Source organism: Diabrotica virgifera, chromosome 6 (assembly GCF_917563875.1).
Source record: "Diabrotica virgifera virgifera chromosome 6, PGI_DIABVI_V3a".
In the NCBI taxonomy this organism is placed as follows: domain Eukaryota; kingdom Metazoa; phylum Arthropoda; class Insecta; order Coleoptera; family Chrysomelidae; genus Diabrotica; species Diabrotica virgifera.
Window position 1 is genome coordinate 20,545,260 of NC_065448.1, and position 25,391 is coordinate 20,570,650.

A 25,391-nucleotide genomic window follows, 5' to 3' on the forward strand; every position below is an offset into this window, starting at 1 on the left:
TATAATATAGATTTCTTTACTAACTCACTGGACGGGATCGGTAAATAGATGTCAAAGATAGAATTTCTGGTGGAATAGTCATGTCTAGGTCTTGCTGGAAAGACATGTAGATGTTTACGAATTAAGCAAACAGTTTCTAAAATATATAAAGAAGGTAGTGTTAGAATCCTGTGATCTTTGAAGTAGCTTCTGCAATGTGTTGTTCTTCTGAGACCAAACAGATATCTTATTGCTCTTTTTTGTAATTTAAAAATAACATCAGTTTGGGCAGCCGTACCAGAACCCCAAAAAGGGAGACCATATCGAAGATGTGACTCGAACAAAGAAACATATGTTATTTTGGAAGAGGCTAAATTCATTTCCTTCGAAACAGATTTTATTGCAAAGCAAGCTGAGGATAGTTTCTTGCTTAACACATCAATATGAAGGGACCATTTCAGATTGCTATCTAAAAAAATACCAAGAAACTTTACAGAATCAACGATACTGATCTGGCTGTTATGAAGAGGTAAGGGTTGAAGAGCTCCTTTATAGGACAATGCTACTGTTTTATCTACGTTAAAAGAGAGTAAATTTGAATCGGACCAAGATTTTATTGTAAGTAGATCAGAAGTTATAGTAGCATGAAGAGTTGCGATATTTGAGTTGCTCTAAGTGATACTAGTATCATCAGCAAAAAGAAAAACTTTTCCATCGATTTTTAAGCTAGTGATGTCATTAATAAAGATAAGGAAAAGTAGAGGACCCAATACTGAACCTTGTGGTACCCCACATACAACATTTTTGAGACTAGAGTCTGTATCATTTGCTCTAACCAGTTGTTTCCTATTATCCAAGTAAGATTGAAACCAGTTCGAAGAAATACCTCGAATTCCGTAGAAATCTAGTTTTTTTATCAAAATGTCGTGATTCACACAATCAAAAGCTTTGGCATAATCACAAGAAACAGTGGCAGTGTGCAGATTATTGTTTAATTCTTGATAAACCTCATGTAGTACAGAAAACATGGCATATGTGGTACATTTATTATTTAAAAAGCCGAACTGATTTTGTGATAAAATATTGTTATCAACGAGAAAGGACATAAGTCGGGCTTTTATGAGTCTCTCAATAATTTTGGAGAGTACCGGTAGTAATGCAATAGGTCTATAATTGCAGGCATTTGATTTTTCACCACCCTTATGAAGAGGAATAATGATGGCCGTCTTTAGGCACTCTGGAAATTTACCTTTCTCAAAAGAATCATTACTTAGAGAGATAAGGACTCCCAACACACTGTCTGGGAGATTTGAGAAAATTTTTATGGATAGTCCATCGGTACTACAGGAAGATTTGCTTTTGATATTATTGATTGTCTGAATCAGTTCAGATCTATCAACCGGTCTTATAAAGAATGAATTCGAGACCTTTCCTGAATTAGGGAGATAGGAAATGAGATCTTGTTGTAACACAATAGTTGAAGTTATATTTTTACTCACATTAACAAAGTATTCATTTAGATTTTCTGGGTCTGGAAGGGAAAATGTTTGAGCTGTGTGAGTTTTATTACGAAGATCGTTTATTATGGACCAAGTTTCTTTTGCAACACTTTTAGAGCTTCTCAGACGATTTTGATAGTACAATTTTTTAGCTGATTTTATAAGTTTTAAATAGATTGCCCTGTACTTGGTGATATATTCAGTTCAGTTTATTGAAAACTTTACCTTTCAATTGCCAGATGACGCTAGTCACCTAATCCATTCATGTCAGTTGCGGTGTGGGGGATAAACTCTCGTTGTTGGTCACTTGGAGTATGGAGCAGCAGGCCTACGTCTTTCCGATGAGACGCCAATAAGGGTCGAAAATCGTCGATTCAGAGTGCTGGACTGCGCTCCCTGTTCTAAGTGAAAAATAAGATTGTTTTGCCTTCGCATTGCAACTGAATAAAAATGGTATACATTTTTATTTTTATATTAGTATTACTCCTATAGAGTAACTTGATCCATTTTCCGTTGGAACTTTACCAAGCTGCAGACGGGGGTTGTGAATTGCATAGTGTAGAATTCCTTCTCTTTTGTCTTCACTGCAGCATCCATCTGGCTTGCATATTGTAGAAGCCTTGGAGGTGTCACCAGGGAAATGGACCAATACGTTTTCAATTTAAAAATGTTTTAGTAATATTTTTAATATTTTTCAATATTATTAATGTCGCTATTAGGATTGAAAACTTTATCTTTTAAAGTTGAAACCTTCTTGTGTCCGTTCCTGATGAGTATTTTAAGCTTATTTTATTTGAAACTATTGTTTGACATTTTATTGGCTATTGGCTATGGTATTTTAAACTTGACTATATAATATGTAGCTCGGGCGTTCTCGGCGCTTTTTTTATAGTTGTTAAATATACATACGTTTTGGTAACCATGTTTTTAGTTTTTACCAAAAATCAAAAATTTTAGCTTGTCATATAGCAGCTGAATCCTTAACTTATAATATGTGTAACATTTTGCCAGCCATGCATGCATTGACAGGTTATGATATCACCAGCAAAATTTGCACGAAACATAAAGCTTTAGATCTATTTGAGATTGAAGAAAATCAAAATGCCCTGATTTCTCTATGCAACGGATTACCGCTTACTGTCGAGCCTTTGAATGCACTAGAAAAAGCCTAAAAATATTAAATAAAAAAGGTTTCTCAATAGATGAAGCTAGACTAAATATTTTATCCCGTTCATGCGGATGGCTATTAACTTAGGAAATATTCCATGTATATCTGATGCTTTTAAATTTCATGCATTGAGATCTTCATTGCAAACTTATATATGGAGAAATGCCATATTTATAAAATATCAGGTTTTGAATTTTCAATATTTTGGTTAAGTGTTAGATAAAACAGGAGTATTACTACCCAAATTTATAAAAAAACAAGCTGAAAATACGAGCATTATCATAACGAAAACTTTGTTTATTTACGTATTTTAATTCATAATATGGAAAATTGCTATTATGAAAAGTAGTTTGAAATTAATAATTATGTTAGGTACATATTTTTTATATACCTCGTATAAAATTAATAAAATTTTACATATGATGGTTGCATCATAAATCTTAGAACATGAAGAGCTTTTTATAAGAATAACTTTTCTTCGTCAAATTAAAAATAAAAGAAAAAAAATCAAAAATGAATAACCATTTTCAATTTCGTTGCAACACGAAACTACAACCGCATTATCATTCCAGTTCAATCAGAGAGTGCAGCAAGCACCTCTACCGGTTTCGAAACTTATTAGTCTAGTTTTTTTAGTTTTTTTTTTAATAAAAGAGTTATAAATGAAAATGTTGCTGGTATCCATAATTTGAGAAAAATCTTCAAATATTTTTTTCCATTAGAAAGATGTAATTGCACATATCAGACCATAATTATTTATACCAAACAATATTCTTTCATATACTGTCGTTTCGCTAAACTCAGACACAACTGGTTAGTGATTTTAGTCAATAATTTTGCCAATTTGGCAAAACATAATTACTAATTAGTTAATAATTACTAAATAATTAGTAATTTTGTCAATTTTGGCAAAATTCGCAAAAACAAAAAAATTACCTACTAAAATCACTAGCCAGTTATGGAACAGTCCATTTATCATAAAGGGGAGGCCGCATACTCGTATAAACCAGTTTGAAGCTGTTAATAAATTATTTCTTTTAAAATATACTCAAATTGTATTTTTGAACATCTTATTTATTTTATATAATAATTAAATTCACTATCAAATTGTCATTGATGTTTTATTAATACTTAATTTAAAATTTAGTTTGACATTCACGAAGTGTCTAAACTCAAATGTAAATAACCTATTATGCTTTGCTTAACAAATCGAGATTAAAAAAGTAGCCTACTTCCTAATCAACCATTTGAGCTGACGTTTAGTGCGTCGGTAGGAAATAACCGGATTGTGACGTCACATTTTAGATTTTGAGGTCGATTATCTCGAAGACTGTTAGAGATATCGAAATGCCGTTTTCAGATTTGGATTCAGAAGGCAAAACTACATAAGAATCCATCGATACACCTGCTCTAAGTATTGCAGGAGCGGCAACGCAATAACACACAGACTTTTGCAAATTTATAAACGAAAAGTTTTCGTTGAAAATCCAGTACCTAATGAACTCATTCAACGATGCAAATGTACAACATGCAACAAAAACTTATAAAACTAAAGCATGTACTTGTGTACCTTTATGTGGTTGCAATGTAGAGGAATACGAAAATATGAATTTCAAATAAATTTTGCTACACATTTGTAAACTTTCGAACTCTTTATTAGTTTTTTAATTGTTATTTATACCTTCAAAAATTATAATAAAATAGATCTAAAGCTTTATGTTTCGTGCCAATTTTGCTGGTGGTATTACAACCCGTGAATGCATGCATGGCTGGCAAAATGTTACACATAATATTATAAGTTAAGAATTCAGCTGCTATATGACAAGTTAAAATTTTTTGTTTTTGGTAAAAACTAAAATGCATGGTTACCAAAAACGTATATGCAAGTATAAAAAAGCGCCGAGAACGCCCGAGCTACATAATATTGGGACCGTGCAAGTTCGGCAAAACGACACCTGGTTTCTACGCTCAGCAACATTATTCGCACTTTTAATTATATTGGCCAATTATATTAGTCCTGGTTACTGGATAATTGTCAAGGCCATAGTCCAAAAAAATAATAAGAAGAAAAAATAAGATTCAGGTCGATTCAGGTTATGTTATTAAAACGTAAGCAATTGTATGTAGTAAATAAAATTAGTTATTAAAATGCAGTACTGCAAGCAAAATACATTTAATTAAATTTACCTTTATGTAATAATTGCATATCATTATATCATATCAATATTGTGGAGTAATATATAATTTTTCTTCTTCATTGAGAGTAGATATGAAATATACGTCAATTTGACAATTTCATTTGACAACATGAATTATTTAAGAAAGTTGCAATATGTCTCCGCTCTTAGCGCACGATCGTTTCTCGTATCCCCTCCAAGTACTTGCACACCGCGAATAGTCCAGACGAGCGACAGCCCGAGCCCCCGCTCTGTCATAAGCGCTTTATTAACAATTAAAAAACAATGGTTTAAAATAAAATAAGCCCAAAATAATCATCGGAAACAGATACAAGAAGGTTTGAAATTTAATTTAGGCACTTAGTAAACTCCAAAATAATATTTTTTACTGATGCTTTTGGGCCTTGAAAATGGCCATTTTTCGTTTTTTTTTTCAATCTTAAATTACTTATAACTCGAAAACGATCAAATCTAGAGAAAAATTACAAGAGACCTTTTTTGTTCAGAGTGGTCCAAATCTACCAAACCTAAAAAAAATTGTCCTGGTCGAAAATATTGATTTTTGCAACTTGTTTAAAACATTTTTTAAACAAATTGGTGCCATTTTTTGCGTGGGCGACTTCTTGAATTTATTTTGGGGTGTCTCACGAATGTAATTATGCAAAAAAATCTCACGGGAATATTTATTCCAACGAAGCCGCCGTTTTCGCCTTGTCTATTAAAATTATGAGACGATTATTGGTACCCGCTGCAACTATAAAAACATTGGTGATAATGTAATATTTCTACAGTTAAACAGATCTCTAAGATGTTTAAACTAATTTTACACACAATTTTAATAAGTATTTTCTATCCCACGGTATATTGCCAATTAGGAACTTGTCAACGACCATCTGTTACCACTGCTAGTGGCATTGCAGCACCCACCGGGACAATTTTCCCAGGCGATTTGATTTTTGATGAAAATTTTGATGGACCAACCTTCACCAAATGGTGGACCCATGAAAGCTCATTGAGTGGAGGAGCGGTAAGTTGCTGCATTTGTGTATATATTCTTCTTCCTCCTTTTTATAAGCAATCTGCTTGTTCACTGGAGGATTGATACCTCTATGGACGGTTGTCATTCCATCTTTTGCTTGATCGGCCGATACTTCTTCTACCTATTGGTACGTTAAATTTTCTTCTAATGTGTTGACTCCTCTTTCGATCTCTCAACGTATTTCCTGTAATTCTTCTCAATACTCTCATATCTGCCGTTTCCAGTAGTCTAAAAAGGGTAGTTCCCTGGATTGGCTGTATACCTTATAGTTAAACAAACTGGAACATGAAGTAAAAACCACTTCTATGTAAAAGGTATATTTACTAAAAATTTTTAGAATCCCAATGGATTCAATAAAATGAGGTCATCAGAACGTTTTCAAACCTATCGGTCCATCATCAGTGAATCTAAAATCAAATAAGTAATCCCACTATTAAAATTGAAAAGATGGTTGAAATTGTGAAAGTTAAAAAATGTGGTTATGATTACTTACTTGAATACTTGCAAAATAGCCCCAGAACCAAACAATGGTTGTGATTATAAATAAATCTACATTATGTTGAAATAAATTTAAAATGGCTAAACGCCGATGTTCAGGGATTAAACCTCTGGGAACATGGTGAAACTCTACCCGAGGACCCAATCAACCATCTTCGGTCAACGATGACTACTAAGTGTCAAAGCTATGTAAGGAAATGCTTGATGTGACATTGACAGTTGAGGAAGAAGGTAGTCGATTTTCAAGGAAATTTAAAAACAAAGTCATGATCCAAGACGAAGATATGGTAAAGATTTTAATATCTGAAAATGTCTGTTAATTAAATCTATTGTTTTTTAAAATAAAAGAAAATGTGTTTTACAAAATAAAAATTATTTTAACTGTAGGTAACTACAAATTGACTGTATCAAATAAAATAAACCTGATCAAAAATTTCAATATGATAAAGTGAGCTGATTAGTAGTAATGACAGAAATAAAATTAAATAAGTGGTGATATAGAAGAAGTTTTAAATTTTGAAAAGGGATATTATTATATCAAGAAATTTATATGTCCACAGTATGTGTATTGATGGTTGTATAGGTAGAAGGGAAATTATTATTTGGATGTAGGTGAAAATTAAAAAACTTAAATAGATTAGAGTTAAGATATAGTCAATCTGATAGTAGAAAGTATGATTCAGGAATGCAATTATTATGGAACAATTTTTATGAAATTGAGAAAATTCTTGTGACAAACTGGTGAATATGTAAAATTGATAATAAATAATTGTAGGATAATAGGTTGCCCAGTTGATACAAACTAAAATTTAATTAGTATAGAAAACAATAGGTGTAATGAATAAAATAGAATTAATAAAACAAAATTAAGAGAATGAATATTGTTATAATTTGATTAAAGAATGACTGAGTTTAACTGTGATAACTGAAATAAAGTGATGAAATGTTAGATGTGGAGATAAAATATATTTGGAAAAGGTCAAAGACAAAAAGGAAAGGAGTGTGATGTAGGGTCAAAGCATAGGTGAAATGAGTGAAAGAGAAAGATTGGAGAAGTTGGGTATGAGGGTTGAACTGAACGAAGAAAAGAAATGAAAGAAGTGAGAAAAGGGGTATGGTAAATTAATTAGGTCTTGGTTAAGAAGGGTTCATGTGGTTAGTAATGATTAGTATGTGTAAAGGAGTTTGGAGCCAGTAAGGAACGAAGAAGATAGTTGACAGTGGGTAAATAGAATGAAAAAGATAGCAGATAGGATAGGAAAAGGGAAGGTATAACAAAGTAATAGGAATTATGAAAATAATTGACGGTGAATGGGGACAAAATTGCGGTTAAGGGATGTTTGTCGGTTAACACAATTGGGACTTTTCTTTAGGTCTTTGACAATTTCCAAATCCTCGTATAAGTCTAAACGGAGTGTATTTTTTTTTTTTGTTGAATGTTGTGTATCAACCGTCCAGTTGATACACAACATTCAACAAAAAAATACACTCCGTTTAGACTTATACGAGGATTTGGAAATTGTCAAAGACCTAAAGAAAAGTCCCAATTGTGTTAACCGACAAACATCCCTTAACCGCAATTTTGTCCCCATTCACCGTCAATTATTTTCATAATTCCTATTACTTTGTTATACCTTCCCTTTTCCTATCCTATCTGCTATCTTCTTTATCCTATTTACCCACTGTCAACTATCTTCTTCGTTCCCTTACTGGCTCCAAACTCCTTTACACATACTAATCATTACTAACCACATGAACCCTTCTTAACCAAAACCTAATTAATTTACTATACCCCTTTTCTCACTTCTTTCATTTCTTTTCTTCATTCAGTTCAACCCTCATACCCAACTTATCCAATCTTTCTCTTTCACTCATTTCACCTATGCTTTGACCCTACATCACACTCCTTTCCTTTTTGTCTTTGACCTTTTCCAAATATATTTTATCTCCACATCCAACATTTCATCACTTTATTTCAGTTATCACAGTTAAACTCAGTCATTCTTTAATCAAATTATAACAATATTCATTCTCTTAATTTTGTTTTATTAATTCTATTTTATTCATTACACCTATTGTTTTCTATACTAATTAAATTTTAGTTTGTATCAACTGGGCAACCTATTATCCTACAATTATTTATTATCAATTTTACATATTCACCAGTTTGTCACAAGAATTTTCTCAATTTCATAAAAATTGTTCCATAATAATTGCATTCCTGAATCATACTTTCTACTATCAGATTGACTATATCTTAACTCTAATCTATTTAAGTTTTTTTAATTTTCACCTACATCCAAATAATAATTTCCCTTCTACCTATACAACCATCAATACACATACTGTGGACATATAAATTTCTTGATATAATAATATCCCTTTTCAAAATTTAAAACTTCTTCTATATCACCACTTATTTAATTTTATTTCTGTCATTACTACTAATCAGCTCACTTTATCATATTGAAATTTTTTGATCAGGTTTATTTTATTTGATACAGTCAATTTGTAGTTACCTACAGTTAAAATAATTTTTATTTTGTAAAACACATTTTCTTTTATTTTAAAAAGCAATAGATTTAATTAACAGACATTTTCAGATATTAAAATCTTTACCATATCTTCGTCTTGGATCATGACTTTGTTTTTAAATTTCCTTGAAAATCGACTACCTTCTTCCTCAACTGTCAATGTCACATCAAGCATTTCCTTACATAGCTTTGACACTTAGTAGTCATCGTTGACCGAAGATGGTTGATTGGGTCCTCGGGTAGAGTTTCACCATGTTCCCAGAGGTTTAATCCCTGAACATCGGCGTTTAGCCATTTTAAATTTATTTCAACATAATGTAGATTTATTTATAATCACAACCATTGTTTGGTTCTGGGGCTATTTTGCAAGTATTCAAGTAAGTAATCATAACCACATTTTTTAACTTTCACAATTTCAACCATCTTTTCAATTTTAATAGTGGGATTACTTATTTGATTTTAGATTCACTGATGATGGACCGATAGGTTTGAAAACGTTCTGATGAACTCATTTTATTGAATCCATTGGGATTCTAAAAAATTTTTAGTAAATATACCTTTTACATAGAAGTGGTTTTTACTTCATGTTCCAGTTTGTTTCCAGTAGTCTTTGTGTTGTGGCTGTATCGGGTATTGTTTCTGATGCATATGTCATTATTGGTCTTACACTGGCTTTATAAATTCTTGACTTCATCTCAGTATTAATATGTCGGTTTCAGTGTTAATATGTGTTATTAAGGCACCCTGCCAGTCTATTTGCTTTTTATACTTGATTTATCACTTCTTTGTCCAGATCTCCATAGCTGGACAATGTAATTCCAAGTATTTTATTTCCATTACTTGTTCAATTCTGATGGCATCAATGTTTACTTTACATCTGATTGGTTTTTTACCGATTACTATTGTTTTAGTTTTCTGAGATGAAATTGCCATATTGAATTCTTTTGTTCTTATGTTAAATCTGTGGACTAATTTGTTGAGACGATCTTCATCTTGGACTATCAAGATTGCGTCGTCTGCGTAACTGAGTATTTTTACTTCTTTGTTTCCCATTCTGTATCCTTTTCCGTTGCTTAGGCTTTTGATGATTTCATCCATGATTAAAATGAAGGGAATAGGGCTCAATGGGCCTCCCTGTCTTATTCCGCTGCCGATGTCTATAGGTAGGCGCGGATACAGGGGGTGTCAAGGAATCCATGGACCCCCCTATTTTATTTAGTCTATAAGTATTTTTTTACTATTTATTATTTTTTTCTGTTAACTCTAAACTTTAAGCCATCAGTACAATACTAAATTACACGACAACCGCTTCCAAAGAATTGAAAGAAGCCATAAAAATAATCTGCAGGCGCATTTGTTTGGGTACCGGTGGAACCATAAGCAACGGAAATATTTTTCTCAATTCAAAGAATAACAAAAATGATATTTTAAAATACAAATACATTACATTACACTGGGTATAAACCTTATCTCATGAAAAGTCACGTTTCAAATTTGCGATACAATAAAGATATAATTTACTAGATAATTCATGCGTTAATCTTTATGGCAAAGAACGACCAGTGAGATTAATAGTCGTGAATTGTCTATCAATTCTCTTGATACCGTAGGTATCTGGGATTATATAGTGTATTTTATCCTTACTTAGAGTAGGTGTGAGTCGTATGGCTAAATCTGGAAATAATAACATTTGAATTTGAGGTAAGTCTGCCCCCCCCCCTATTATGAATTTCTAGATCCGCGCCTGTCTATAGGTTCTGTAAGGTGTTCATCTATTCTGACTTTCATTTTGTTGTTTTGCTAGATATTTTCAATAGTTTATTATAATATCTCGGGGAACTTTTCTATTGTACGGAAGATGGATTAGATCTTTGAGTCTTTACTTTCTTCAAGTCAATCAGACAGAAATGCTGGTCGATTATACTTTAGTGATTTTTCAGTAATTTGCTTTCTGACGAAAATTGCATCTGTGCACGATCCTCCAGTACAAAAACACTGTTGTTCATCTACTAAACTTGGACGGGATTCTGCAGAAAGGAACAAAACCACAAATATGTATTTTTCCTATTAACAGTCTCATAGGTTGTAAACTACCTCGTAGATACTTGTGCAGAAAAGAACCAAAACACATACGATATACCATCCTCTATGAGCGAAAGAACCAACCAACATTATCGTTGCAGCATGACAGCGTTCTGCAGAACAGATCCATGTGGGTTGGTTCCTTTATGCAAATTCACTTAAGTTATTATGCAGAAGGGAACCAAGCCACAAAAGTGGGTTTTTTAAAACAACTGTTTTCTTGAATTCACGGGACTTGAACAAATTATTAAATCCCAGTAATTTCATATTAACATTTTTTAGATTATACGCCTGATTATGTAACTCAGTAATGGAAATAAAATAATGTTTGTTAACTTTGAATTCTACAATGACGTCGACTTTGCAAAGTAACAAGACACTTACTCAACACACACACTACACATTACTCCCCTGACTTAGTGATAAGTTATAGAATTACGTGGCTAAAGGTTCTAGTTCTAAACCAAAGCCAGAATCAGAGAAAAAAAACTTTGAATTCACTTAAGTTGTGTTGCAGAAGGGAACCAAGCCACAAAAATGGATTTTTTTAAAACAACTGTTTTCTTGAATTCACGGGACTTCCTGAACAAATTATGAAATCCCAGTAATTTCATATTAATATTTTTTAGATTATACGCCTTATGCCTGATTATGTAACTCAATAATGGAAAATAAATATTTGTTAACTTTGAATTCACTTGAGTTTTTTTTGCGGAAGTCAACCAAGCCACAAAAGTGGATTTTTTTAAAGCAACTGTTTTCTTAAATTCACGAGACTGCCAGGTTTTGAAATCGAACAGATTATTAAATCCCAGTAATTTCATATTAATATTTTTTTTTAGATTATACGCCTGATTATGTAACTCAGTAATGGAAAATAAATGTTTGTTAACTTTGAATTCACTTAAGTTGTTTTGCAGAAGAGAACCAAGCCACAAAAGTGTTTTTTTTAAACAACTGTTTCCTTGAATCAAACAGTATGTGTTAAATCAAATCTAATGCATATCTAAAGTGTGGTTTGGAACCTTTCTGCAGAATTCCGTCCACTTATCCTCTGATTCATTAGCTCTTGTACAATTTTAGTTGTAAGTTTTAGGTAGGTAGGTAAGTTGTAAGTATTTAACAAGTTGATACCTTTGCAGTTTTCTGGCTGCTTTTTCTGCTATAGCAGTGCTACAGACTTGTCGAATTCTGCCAAAGCGAGGAGATGGTAGTAATGAATACCTTATTTAAATTACCTAACAGAAGACTTTATACCTGGATATCACCGGCGGATTCGGAAGATCACATTGTAAGAAACCAGATAGATTACATTTTAATCAAATCCAGATATAAAAACACTATAAAGTCTGTGAGAACATACCCCGGAGCTGACATAAATTCAGATCATAATCCATTAGTAGGCGTAATGAAGATAAAACTGAAAAAGATCCAAAAACAAACAAATATACAACGATTTGATGTCTCAAATATAAAAGAAGAACCTATACGTCAGAGGCTAAAAGCAGAAATAAATGATAACTTAAAGAAAATCAAACAAGAAGTGATAAAGACAACAGATGTAAATGACAAATGGAACGTAATACAAGAAACGTTAGTAGAGGCAGGAAAGAAGATATTATCCACAAAAATAATAAAAAAACAGAGATGGATGACTTCAGAAATCCTAGAGCTAATGGAGGAAAGAAGGAAACATAAAGGCAGGAGTAAGGCAAAATACAAGGAAATCCAGAGATTAATAAGAAAGAAAATAAAAGAGGCCAAATCCACCTGGCTGGCAAATCAATGTAGTGAAATAGAAGAATATTCTAAAAAGTATGATAGCTTTAACATGCACAAGAAAATTAAGGAAATCACAAATACACAGCGAAAAAAGAGAGATGGCCTTCTTAAAGATATAAATGGAAAAATTATTATAGAAGTCAAAGAGAAATTAAAAAAGTGGAAGACATACATAACAGATCTGTTTGAGGATAATAGACAAGAACCGGAAGAAATCGACAGCGAAACGGGACCAGAGATTATAATGGAGGAAATCGAACAAGCAATACGAAACGCAAAAAACGGAAAAACTGTAGGTCCAGACGAAATACCTGCGGAATTACTGAAATGTCTAGACGATGAAACTCTACCGGTACTACTGGATCTGTTTAATGAAGTATATAAAACCGGAAAAATCCCTCAGAAATGGTTGGTGTCCACCTTTGTAACAATACCAAAAACAATATACGCCAAAGATTGTTCGGACTACAGGACAATATCACTAATAAGCCATACCCTCAAAATATTTCTAAAGGTGATTCATGGAAGATTATACAGAAAGCTAGAATATGATATGGATGATACCCAATTTGGGTTCCGCAAAGGACTTGGAACAAGAGAGGCATTGTTTGCGTTTAATGTCCTCTCTCAAAGATGCTTAGATATGAACCTGGATATTTACTCCTGTTTCATCGACTTCGAAAAAGCGTTCGACAGGGTCCGACATGAAAAACTAATAGAATTATTGAAAAACAGAGATATAGACAGACGAGATTTACGAATTATCATCAATCTGTATTGGAATCAAAAGGCCAATATAAAGATAGAAGAACAGGAGTCCGAGAATATTGATATAAAGAGAGGAGTAAGACAGGGTTGTGTTCTGTCGCCGCTACTGTTTAACCTGTACAGTGAAGCCATATTTCAGGAAGCGATAGCGGAGCTAAGTGATGGAATCTCTATAAACGGAACAATAGTAAATAACATAAGATTCGCTGATGACACCGTTATAATGGCAGACACCCTGGAATCACTACAAGAATTGCTAAATAGAATTAACGATTATTGCATTCGATACGGACTAAAAATAAACAAGAAAAAAACTAAATTTATGATTGTCTCAAAAGCAGAACATGGAAATGAAAGGTTAATGATAGAGCAAACCCAAATAGAAAAAGTTAAGACATACAAATATCTGGGAACCTGGGTTGATGACAAAAATGACCAAAGCAAAGAAATTAAAGTCCGAATTGAAACTGCAAGGCAAGCATTTATAAAAATGAAGACACTGCTTACAAACAAAGACCTTCAGTTGCCTCTCAGATTGAGGGCTCTAAGATGCTACATATTTTCTATATTGCTATACGGAATGGAAGCTTGGACATTGAAGAGACAACACATAAGAAGAATAGAAGCGATCGAAATGTGGTGTTACAGAAGAATATTGAAAATTCAGTGGGTTCAAAGGATTACCAATGTTGAAGTGCTACGACGTTTAAATAAGGAGTTAGAAATTATGAAAAGTATAAAAACTAGAAAACTGGAATATTTGGGTCACATTACCAGAGGAGAAAAATATGAGTTGCTGAGAATTATTATGCAAGGAAGGATCCAAGGAAGAAGAGGCATAGGAAGAAGACGCATCTCCTGGCTGAGGAACCTTAGAGAATGGTTTAACTGTAGTTCATTACAACTATTCAGAGCAGCAGCCAACAAAGTGACCATAGCCATTATGATATCCAACCTCCGATAGGAGAGGGAACTTTAAGAAGAAGAAGAAGGCTGCTTTTTATCTCCTTTTTGCATAGTAGAATTAGTTCGCTTGATTTCTATTCTTCCGGTATTTTATTATGTATATGGTACATATATCAGCACTGCAGGCCTCAGGGGCCCATGGTTTGAAATTTTTCAACTGCCTTTCTCCACTTTACTCTGTCCAGGGCAGCTGTCTTCCAGTTTACAACGACTGTTTTTTGTAGATCCTCTTTGGCTGCTTCCAGCCACTTATTCCGACCTCTCCCTCTTCTTCCCTCACCTCTTAACAATATACTCTTCGCCCATCGGTCAGCTGACATCCTTTCCACATGTCCCAACCAGCGAAGTCTTCTGGTTTTAACCATATGGCTGATTACTGGCTTCCCAAACAGTTCTTGAACTTCCGCATTCGTCCGCCTTCTCCATTGGTTCTCTCCCACTTTCACACCACCGAAAATCTTCCTTAGCACACTCCGTTCCCATCTTTCCAATGCATTTTCTTTTCTCTTATTCAAAACCCAACACTCACTACTATAGAGTACTGTAGGTTGTATCACTGTACTATATAACCGCAATTTTGCTGCTCTTGAAATAAGGCTACTTTTTAAAAGTTTGCTCAATACTTCAACTGCTCGTTTCCCCTTCGCAATTCTTTTTTCAATTTCTGGAACTTCATCTCCTTTCTCTGTTACAGTCACCCCTAGGTACTCAAATTCTTTCACTTTCTCGAAACAATATTCTTTTCCATCGTTATCTATTCTAATTTTCAGCACCTGTTCTTCGTTTAGTGTATCTCCCATTTCCATAAATTTTGTTTTGTGTTCGTGAATTGCAAGACCATACTGCTTAGCTTTTCTTTCAAAAAGGTTAAATACTCTCAGCAGTTCTCTTTTTGTTCTTGTTATCAATACTATATCGTCTGCATATGCAAGTACCTGAGTTCTATCATGGATCATACCTTGCGTTCTGATCCCGCTTTCCCTGAATATTGCCTATAATACACAATTAAAAAAGACAGTTGACAGTGGGTCTCCCTGCTTTAAACCCCTTCGTACTTTGAACTTTTCTGAGAGGGTACCCTCCAGTGCTACTCGATTTTCTGTTCTCTCCAGTGTCATTTTTACTAGTTTGACCAACTTCTCTGGTATCCCAATTAACCGAAGTGCATGATACACACGTTTCCTTACGACTGTATCACATGCCTGCTTGAAATCTATAAACAGGGGCTTCATGTTTAGCTGCTGTTCGTAGGTACCGCTCTGTAACATCTTTAGTACGAAAATCTAATCGATGGTAGACCTTCCTTTCTTAAAACCACCTTGATATTCCCCTACCTGTACACTAACATATCTATCTAATTTTTCTCTTATAACCTTGGCAAGGACTTAAATTACATCAAGCAAAGCGATACCTCTCTAACTTTCACATTGAGATTTATCTCCCTTTTTAAATATCGGGCATATTACAGCCTGACTCCATTGGTTTGGCATTTCTTCCTGATCCCATATCATCTTTAGCAGGCTACATATTCTCTTTTCTAATATTTTACCCCATGTTTAATCATCTCTCCAGGGATGTCGTTGATACCTGCACTCTTGTTATTCTTAATGCTTTTTAAGGCTTCCATTATCTCCTCGTCTGTCGGCGGCTCCACTACATCCTCTTGGTTGTAGTTTTCTTGTATCACTTCCATCTGAACCTCGTCATTACCTTCTTGCCTATCATTTAGCAGTTCCTCAAAATGCTCTCTCCACCTATCCAGTTTTCCTTCCTTGTCTCCTATTAGGTGCCCCTCTTTGCTCCTGTAAAATTTTTGTCCTCATGTATATGGTATAGTTCAAGTAAAAGATTTAGTGGAAACGATCAGATTTGTAGGTTGTGGTAGTTCTGCTGTAAGCTATATTCCAGCGGCTAGTTTTTTCTGGTAATTAAATATGTAATTTATAGTATATTATTTAACGAGCATGTAATGATGGCTATTACTCACGATGATGAAGTTGCGAGTGTCGTAATTCATCAGAGTGAGTAATAGCTATTACATGCGAGTAGAATACTATACTTTTTCTACGATCTTTTTTTATTTTAATGAGTAAAAAATTTAATTATCAACTACTCGAGATTTAAATTATAGTAATTTACAAAAATACCTAAATGCTATTTACCCCTAGTACGTGGCTGAATAATTGGTTGCCTACTATTACTAAATTCTTATTTATTGTAAAAATACAACTAGAAATAGTCAATATAGGCTCTGAGCTTCGCTGGTGGCGCTCCTGGCGGATTACTAATTCAACTTTCACCGGTAATTTTTAAATTTATTATTTAATTGTTATCGGTTAATATTTACAACGCAAAAAATTAATTAAATTGTACTCGATTTTTTTAAGATTTTGCTAATCATTTTGACGTTCTATTGATAAAATATGAATTTCTTACTTCGGATACTTTCACAATTATCGTGTAGATGGCGCTAAGATTAGTGTTTATTTCAATCAACGATATTACGGAACATTAAAAAAACTTAAATTCAGTATTTAAAACGTAAGTATATTTAAGGTAAAAATATATACCACAGCTTTGACCAACTAATATTTTTTATAATTAATGTTTTTACTTTTAATTTTAAACTAATCACTTTGACATTTATGTCAAATTTCCGGTAAACGTTTACAGACTTGCCACTACTGGCGCTCGCGAATTTGTAAATATCCCCTCTACGTACGAGCTCACAGCGTATAACTTCTATTGGCTTCCGAAAAATTATAAGCTTAAATTTGTACCTACTGTCAGTCAATCTAATAAATAGGAAATGGCTGTTGTCAGTGGACGTATTTCATATATAGTTATAATGTATATTTACATTTAACTATATACGGTGAGGCAGATAACTGGCCTATTAGAAATATCTCGAGAACTAAAGGCAACAGAATCATAAAAATTGGAATAAAGGGGTTTTGAAGGATGATCTATTAAATGAAAATATTTCTATCTCTTGCTTATAATTTCGTTTTTTTTCCTGTATATTTTAACATTTTTGGATTTTCTTCGATGTCTTCTTTCTTAAAATATGAGGTTTTGTTATATTATACAGGGTATTTTAAAAGATAATTACGTTTTTTTTTATTAATTTCGTAGCAATATTCACACCCTGTAGAATTGTAGTAGTTTGACATCTAAAACTCTACTTACGTTCAAATGATTTTTAATATACTCTACTATTGTTAAGAATCATTACTATAGCTAAATTTTTAATTTTAGTATACAAGGTTGGTCGAAACTCGGAATGAGTTTTTTCTGAGTTTTCTTAAATGGAACACCCTGTATTTTTGTATTGTAGTAAAATGATATTTTATAGTACTTTCTTATTTCTTAAGCATTCCCTATACCTAACTGCTTTAATTTGTGAGTTATTGGTCATTCAAGCTGAACATTAATTGCAACAAAAAATACGTAAAATTTTATTAGGTTGGCCGTGAAAATACTCAATCCCAGATAATTTTTCAGAAATAAATACATATTAATCCAGACTGGTCCTTAAAATTACCAATAATGGTTTAGCTATCAAAATACCTACGTAGTTAAGATTGTTGGTGCGATTAACAATTAAGCACAAATTAAAGCAGTTAGGTATAGGGAATCCTTAAGAAATAAAAAAGTACCATAACATATCATTTCATTACAATACTAAAATACAGGGTGTTCCATTTAAGAAAACTCAGAAAATACTCATTCCGAGTTTCGACCAACCCTGTATACTAAAATTAAAAATTTAGCTATACAAATGATTCTTAACAATAGTAGAGTATATTAAAAATCATTTGAACGTAAGTAGAGTTTTAGATGTCAAACTACTACAATTCTACAGGGTGTTAATTTTGCTACGAAATTAATAAAAAAACGTAATTATTTTTTAAAATACCCTGTATAATATAACAAAACCTCATATTTTAAGAAAGAAGACATCGAAGAGAATCCAAAAATGTAAAAATATACAGGGTGTCCCATTAAAAAAAACGAAGTTATAAGCAACTTCCGGTATAACCGGAAGTTGCAAAGAGATGAAAATATTTTCATTTAATAGATCATCCTTCAAAACCCCTTTATTCCAATTTTCATGATTCTGTTGCCTTTAGTTCTCGAGATATTTCTAATAGGCCCTTTATTTGCCTCACCCTGTATATAATATAATAATATATAACTATACATAATATGTTATAACATATTTAACACAATATAACTTAAAGATCAAACCCAATATTAGTTATAAATTCCAATTAACATAAACAAAATGCGCTAATGTCACTGTCACTAAATTAAATGATAAACGTCAAAATTTTTAGTAAACAAGATATAAACGTAGAAAATATACTGACATTGTTACAGTTAAAATTCGTTTAAAAATTTTTCTAAGTTAATTATTGGTATAAATTACAATAATTATTGTATTAAATAAACAAGTTTAAGTAATTTTATTTGCAGTTTATATACGATTAATATTAAAAGTGGCATGCGCCACTTGAATCTAACTTCAGCCCGTGAGTAATGACCCGTGAGTAACTTCAGCCCGTGAGTAATGAATTATTACCCACGGGTACAGTAATGGGTGCTATTATCTATGAAAAAATAGCGAGTAATGAGCATGTTATTAAACGGTCGTAGAAAAAAATATTTATTTTTAACTTAGGTATATAGCGTTAAAGCAGGACCTATCGTTTGTATTAAAATTAATTTTGACCATTTTTATCAATATTTAACCTTTAAGAAAAATCTCAACCTTACAAAATCTTGGTCCGATGCTATTTAAATGCATTCATTTTTTTTTCGAATCCTGAAAAAACTAATAAACATTTTTGAAAAATTTAAAGGTAGAATGAAATATTACAATTATTACAGACGGACGAAAGTCCCTTAGAATAAACAAAAAGTTTATTTTAAATGAAATATTTGAAATTAAAAATCACACTAAATTTTCTCTTTCTTTTCACCCCTGCAACTTATTAAAATAAACATTATAGGAGTTTTCAGGGACTTTCGGTTCTCGGTGATAATGTAATCTTTCATTCTGCGTTTAAAATTTTCAAAAATACTTAGTTTTCTCGGGATTCGAAAAAAGATGAATGCATTTAAATAGCATTGGACCGATATTTTCCGCCTACGCTCTTATATAATTTTCTCCTTCTGCATTTTCTACATCGTTACCATCGCAGAATTCAATAATAAATTTATTTCCACCATTAATGTGGAAGTGTCAATTTTTCTATAATATTCTTCAACTTTGATCACTTTAACGATTCTTTTCTGTCAGTCTTCTTTGGTAATATTAGATACTTCATACTTCTTATTTAATTATCTCAATTACTTACCTTCTTGTCAAATTCAGGAAATGTATTTGTATGTGTGTTTTATTGACTATAATAAAGGATTCGACAAAGTACGACACGAACAATTTATGCATGTCCTGGAATCAAAGAAGCTGGACTACAATGACCTCAGGATTATATCGAATTTATACTATAAGCAACGAGCAAAAGTACGTGTTAACGACCAGCTGTCAAAGAAAATTAAAATCAGATGTGGAGTGAGACAGGGATGCGTGTTGTCTCCAATTCTTTTTAATGCTTACTCGGAAGAGATCTTGGAAAAAGCTCTTGAGGGTGAAACAGCTGGAATAAGGGTAAATGGACTTCCCATTAACAACATTATATATGCGGATCACACTGTCATCTTAGCTGAAAATATTGGGGATCTTCAGAGGCTGGTGACCAGAATAGCAGAGTTTGGACAAGAATACGCGCTAACAATGAAGGTCAAGAAGACCAAGTTTATGAGAATATCGAAAACTCAAAGAAATAACGAAAATCTCTTCATAAACGGATCTAATATCAAACGAGTCGACCAATATGCATACCTTGGAACAATGATCAACTCCACAGGAGATTACTTACAGGAAATCAAAATCAGAATAGAAAAGGCTAAAGCAAATTTTAACAAAATGAGAAAAGTGCTCTGCACAAGAGATTTGAAGTTGGAGCTAAGAGTTAGGTTGGCTAGGTGCTACGTTTTCTCGACTTTGTTTTATGGAATGGAAGCTAGGACCTTGAATGCTGCATCAATGAAAAAAACTAGAATCATTCGAGCTGTGGGTGTACAGAAGAATTCTGAAAATATCGTGGACAGAACACGTTACAAATAAAGAGGTTCTGAGAAATATGAATAAAGAAATGGAAATCTTAAATACCATCAAAACAGGAAAATTGGAATATCTCGGACATATTACACGTGGAGAGAGATACAGCTTGCTTCAATTGATTATGCAGGGAAAGATTCAAGGAAAGAGAAGCATAGGGAGACGCAGAATATCGTGGCTGCGCAACCACGGATAAGAGTGGTACGGATGTACATCAAATTAACTTTTCAGAGCAGCCGTCTCTAAAATATGAATAGCTATGATGATTGCGGACCTACGCAGCGGAGATAACTTTTCTTTCGTGTTAGGTTTACTCCCGGGAATTGGATAGAATATGTAAGGATTTATGATTATTTGTTTAACAACTCAAATTTTTGTTTAAGAACAACAATCAGTTCCAGTGGTATCAAAATAATAGAAGCAACAGCTTTGTTAGAGATGGTAATTTGCACATACGTCCTACTCTGCTCGCTAATGATACCGGAGAAGCATTCCTCTACAACGGAACAATTGATCTTAATGGAGCTTTCCCGATTGGATAGTAAGTATGAATAAAATATTTTTACTTCATCTTTTTAAAATATTTTTATTTTGTAAGTGTGAATATACAGGGTGTAACAAAAATGCAGGTCATAAATTAAATCACATATTCTGGGACCAAAATAGTTCAATTGAACCTAACTTACCTTATAGACCAGGGCGCATTTGTAAAAATATTAGTACATTTGGACGTTGAGAGGTGACTCAATTTGCAGAAATTGCTTGAAAATAACTCAAATAATAATATTTGAGTTATCCTCCCTCTCAAAAAGGTCCGGAACATTGTTTAAATAATCAAAATGTCAAAAAATGAAGGAAAAATTCGATTTTTTTCTTCGTTTTTTGATTATAACTTTAAGAGTATTCATTTTCGAGAAAAGTTGTATTAACGTAAAAGTTGTGTAATTAAATTTCCTACAATATAGAGTTGGTTGAAGATTTAAAAAATAGTCACCCTTGTTGCAAAATAGCAATAATTGGGAAAAAACTATACAAAAACAAGTATTCGCATTTTACGTTTTTCAACCATTTATGCTAAACTTAGGACCTTCAAATTTCACCCAGAAAAACTATATGATACAGTTAAACAATACTGTAAATTTCATTAAGATCGGTTCAATAAATTTTGCAAAATAAATTTTGCAATCCAGCTTTCGCAAAAAAAATCATTTTTTCAAACTGTTACAGGACTGAAAACAAAGCAGATAGCAAGTTTAAATTTTTTTTGCTTATAGAAGTATACTGTGCATTTCATCTGCAAATTGCAAAACTAAAATACATCAACCACCACGGCGTCAGGAATTTTTTTAAATAAACATTAATTATTGGTGTTGCGCGCAGGACACCGGATAGTTTTCTCTGATTGGGCATTCCAATGACCTTTGATAATTATTGATACATTTTAATTTTTATTACATTTCGATATAAATAAATAAATTTGTTTATTGCAAAATAAAAACACATACTCTATCCTTTGAAATAACACTTTTTTAGCAAAAACTTTCTTTGTTCATATATTTTAACTTGAGAATAAAAGTTTATTATTTTTAAACATATGCAATTGTTTAAACAATATTTCACAAACAATAATAAAATTAGTTTGATTTTTGTGGAATTAAAATATTAAAATACAACAAAATATAGAGTAAGACAATAATATATTAGATGAAGATTGGAAGAAATTTTGGTGGAAATCAACTTGTGTGAATCGAACACCGCTGTCCTGCACGTAGCACCAATAATTAATGTTTATTTAAAAAAATTTCTGACGCCGTGGTAGTTAACCGATTTTAATTTTGCAAATTGAAAATAAAAGGTACAGTACACTTCTATACGCAAAAAAAATCAACTTGCTATCTGCTTTATTTTCAGTCCTGTAACATTTTGAAAAAATGAATTGTTTTTGCGAAAGCTGGATTGCAAAATTTATTTTGCAAAATCTATTGAACCGATCTTAATGAAATTTACAGTATTTTTTTACTGTATTATAAAGATTTTCTGGGTGAAATATGAAGGTCATAAGTGTAGCATAAATGGTTGAAAAACGTAAAATGCGAATACTTGTTTTTGTATGTTTTTTTCGCAATTATTGCTATTTTGCAACAAGGGTGATTATTTTTTCAACTTTTACCTCATTCTGTATTGTAGGATATTTAATTACGCAACTTTTATGTCAGTACATCTTTTCTGGAAAATGAATACTTTTATTGTTATAATCAAAAAACGAAGAAAAAAATCGAATTTTTCCTTCATTTTTTGACATTTTAATTATTTAAACAACGTTCCGGACCTTTTTGAGAGGGAGGATAACTCAAATATTATTATTTGAGTTATTTTCAAGCAATTTTTGCAAAAAAATTTAAGTCACCTCTCAACGTCCATCTCAAAACAGATGGGCCCTGGACTATTAGTACAATAAATGTGCACATAACAAAAGTTATAGCCCTTTGAAGTTACAAAATGAAAATCGATTTTTTCAATATATAGAAAACTAATTCTTATGGCAGGAACATCTTTAAAAAAATTATAGTGAAAATTGTACACACCATAAAAATTGTATGGGGGTTTATTTCTATAAACCCCCCCAAACTTTTGTGTACGTTTCAATTAAGTAATAAGTACGTAAGTAATTGTGATACCATTAGATAAACATAATGTTTTTAAAACTTTCTTTTCTCTTAGTATTTTTTCGATAAGCCAGTTTTTATCGAGATGCGACTTCTTTTTTAATATGTCCTTTAATGTATAATCCTTTAATTTGTGAGATCCTTTAATTTAATATGTATAATCCTTTAAACCTCCCAAATATTTGTGTACGTCCAAATTTAACTATTATTGCGGTACCATTAGTTAAACACAGTGTTTTTAAAACTTTTTTGCTTTTTAGTACTTTTTCGATAAGCGACCTGTTATCGAGATGTGGCTTCTTTTTTAATACGTTTCAAAATATAGCTAAAAATGTAGATTTTAAATAAATTTTCAGATTATTAAAAGATCTCTATAATCGTACTTAACTACACTGCGGTGCAAAAAAATCGATCCACTAAAAATTTGGTCAATTTTGATGTTTCGAATTTCCTAAACCTGTTGTCCGATTTAAGTGATTTTTTACCACGTTATAGCCTTATTCATTGACAATATATCTGTATTAATATTGTTGCTAGACAGTCAAACTATCATTGTATAACGGGTATACGAATCAAACTGTGTTTTTTTTTCAAAGTTCGCATCACCCTGTGGACTATTCTGGCATTTATAAAATACTGAAATTAAAACCCAATTATAGCCTCAGGTTTTCTTAATAGTCCAGGGCGCATCTGTTTTGACATGGACGTTGAGAGGTGACTCAAATTTTTTTTGAAAAAATTGCTTGAAAATAACTCAAATAATAATATTTGAGTTATCCTCCCACTCAAAATGGTCCGGAACATTATTTAAATAATGAAAATGTCAAAATATGAAGGAAAAATTCGATTTTTTTATTGGTATTTTGATTATAACTTTAAAACTATTCATTTCTGAGAAAAGTTATACTGACATAAAAGTTGCAAAATTAAATTTCCTTCAATATAGAATTGGTTAAAAATTTAAAAATAGTCACCCTTGTTGCAAAATAGCAATAACTGCGAAAAAGCCATACAAAAACAAGTATTCGCATTTTACGTTTTTCAACCATTTATGCTACACTTAGGACCTTCATATTTTACCCAGAAAAACTTTATGATATAGTAAAACAACACTGTAAATTTCATTAAGATGGGTTTAATAGATTTTGGAAAATAAATTTTGCAGTCCAGCTTTCGCAAAAAAAATTCATTTTTTTTTAATGTTGCAGGACTGAAAATAAAGCAGATAGCAAGTAGAATTTTTTTTTCTTAAAGAAGTGTACTGTACCTTTCATTTGCAATTTGCAAAATTAAAATCGATTAATTAGCACGGCGTCAGGAAATTTTTTAAATAAACATTAATTTTTGGTGCTACACGCAGGACAGCGGTGTTCGATTCACACAAGTTGATTTCCACCAAAAGGGCCTAGCCGGGTAAGATGGTGAAAAGTGCCCCCAGCTCGATTTAAATTCCATATAGGCCACTTTTTAGCACATATAGAGGAACTCACTTTCTGAAATTTTTAGCCCCCTAGGTGGTCACGTGACCCCCCTAGAGCCTAATTAGGCATTTTATGTTTTTATTTTTTATCTCAGACGCATCAAGAGCTAGCCAAAAACTTTATTTAAAAAAGTTGTAAGTTTCAAAAAGATCTATATGAAAAATTTTTTTTTTTATTTTTTAGCGGGAAATTCGAATTTTTAGAACAATTTTAAACTTTTAAATAACTCTGAAAAAAAAACTAAGACACTCATTTTTACGAAAATCAATTATAATGTGTATTTTTGCACAATCTTTCACGCTGAATTTTTTCAGATTTTTAAAATTGGTGAAACGTACCTTTAAAAATAAAAAACCGCGTTTTTTTCGTTTTTTTTTTCGTTTTTTGATACAATTTTATACATATTTTTCAAAAAAGGTAACACCGTCACTAGAATAGGTAAAAACTGAAAAATAATTGGGGTTTGCTTAATAAAATTTTTTTGTAACGCCATCGATTTTCAAGATACAGGGCGTTGAAGAAAACAAAATTTTACACATTTTTTACGATTTTGCTGAAACTACTG

At 32.2% G+C, this 25,391-nt stretch overlaps 1 protein-coding gene across 1 annotated transcript in view; it reads left to right on the forward strand.

The window, feature by feature from the left end:
* Positions 1 to 5,616: 5,616 nt before the first annotated feature.
* LOC114331642 (beta-1,3-glucan-binding protein-like) overlaps positions 5,617 to 25,391 on the forward strand; it is a 30,841-nt gene continuing 11,066 nt past the window's right edge. The window contains exons 1-2 of the mRNA XM_028281270.2: positions 5,617 to 5,850; positions 21,063 to 21,220. Of these exons, the coding sequence (XP_028137071.2) occupies positions 5,632 to 5,850; positions 21,063 to 21,220 (377 nt within the window). The 5' untranslated portion in view covers positions 5,617 to 5,631. The remainder of the gene's footprint in view (positions 5,851 to 21,062; positions 21,221 to 25,391) is intronic.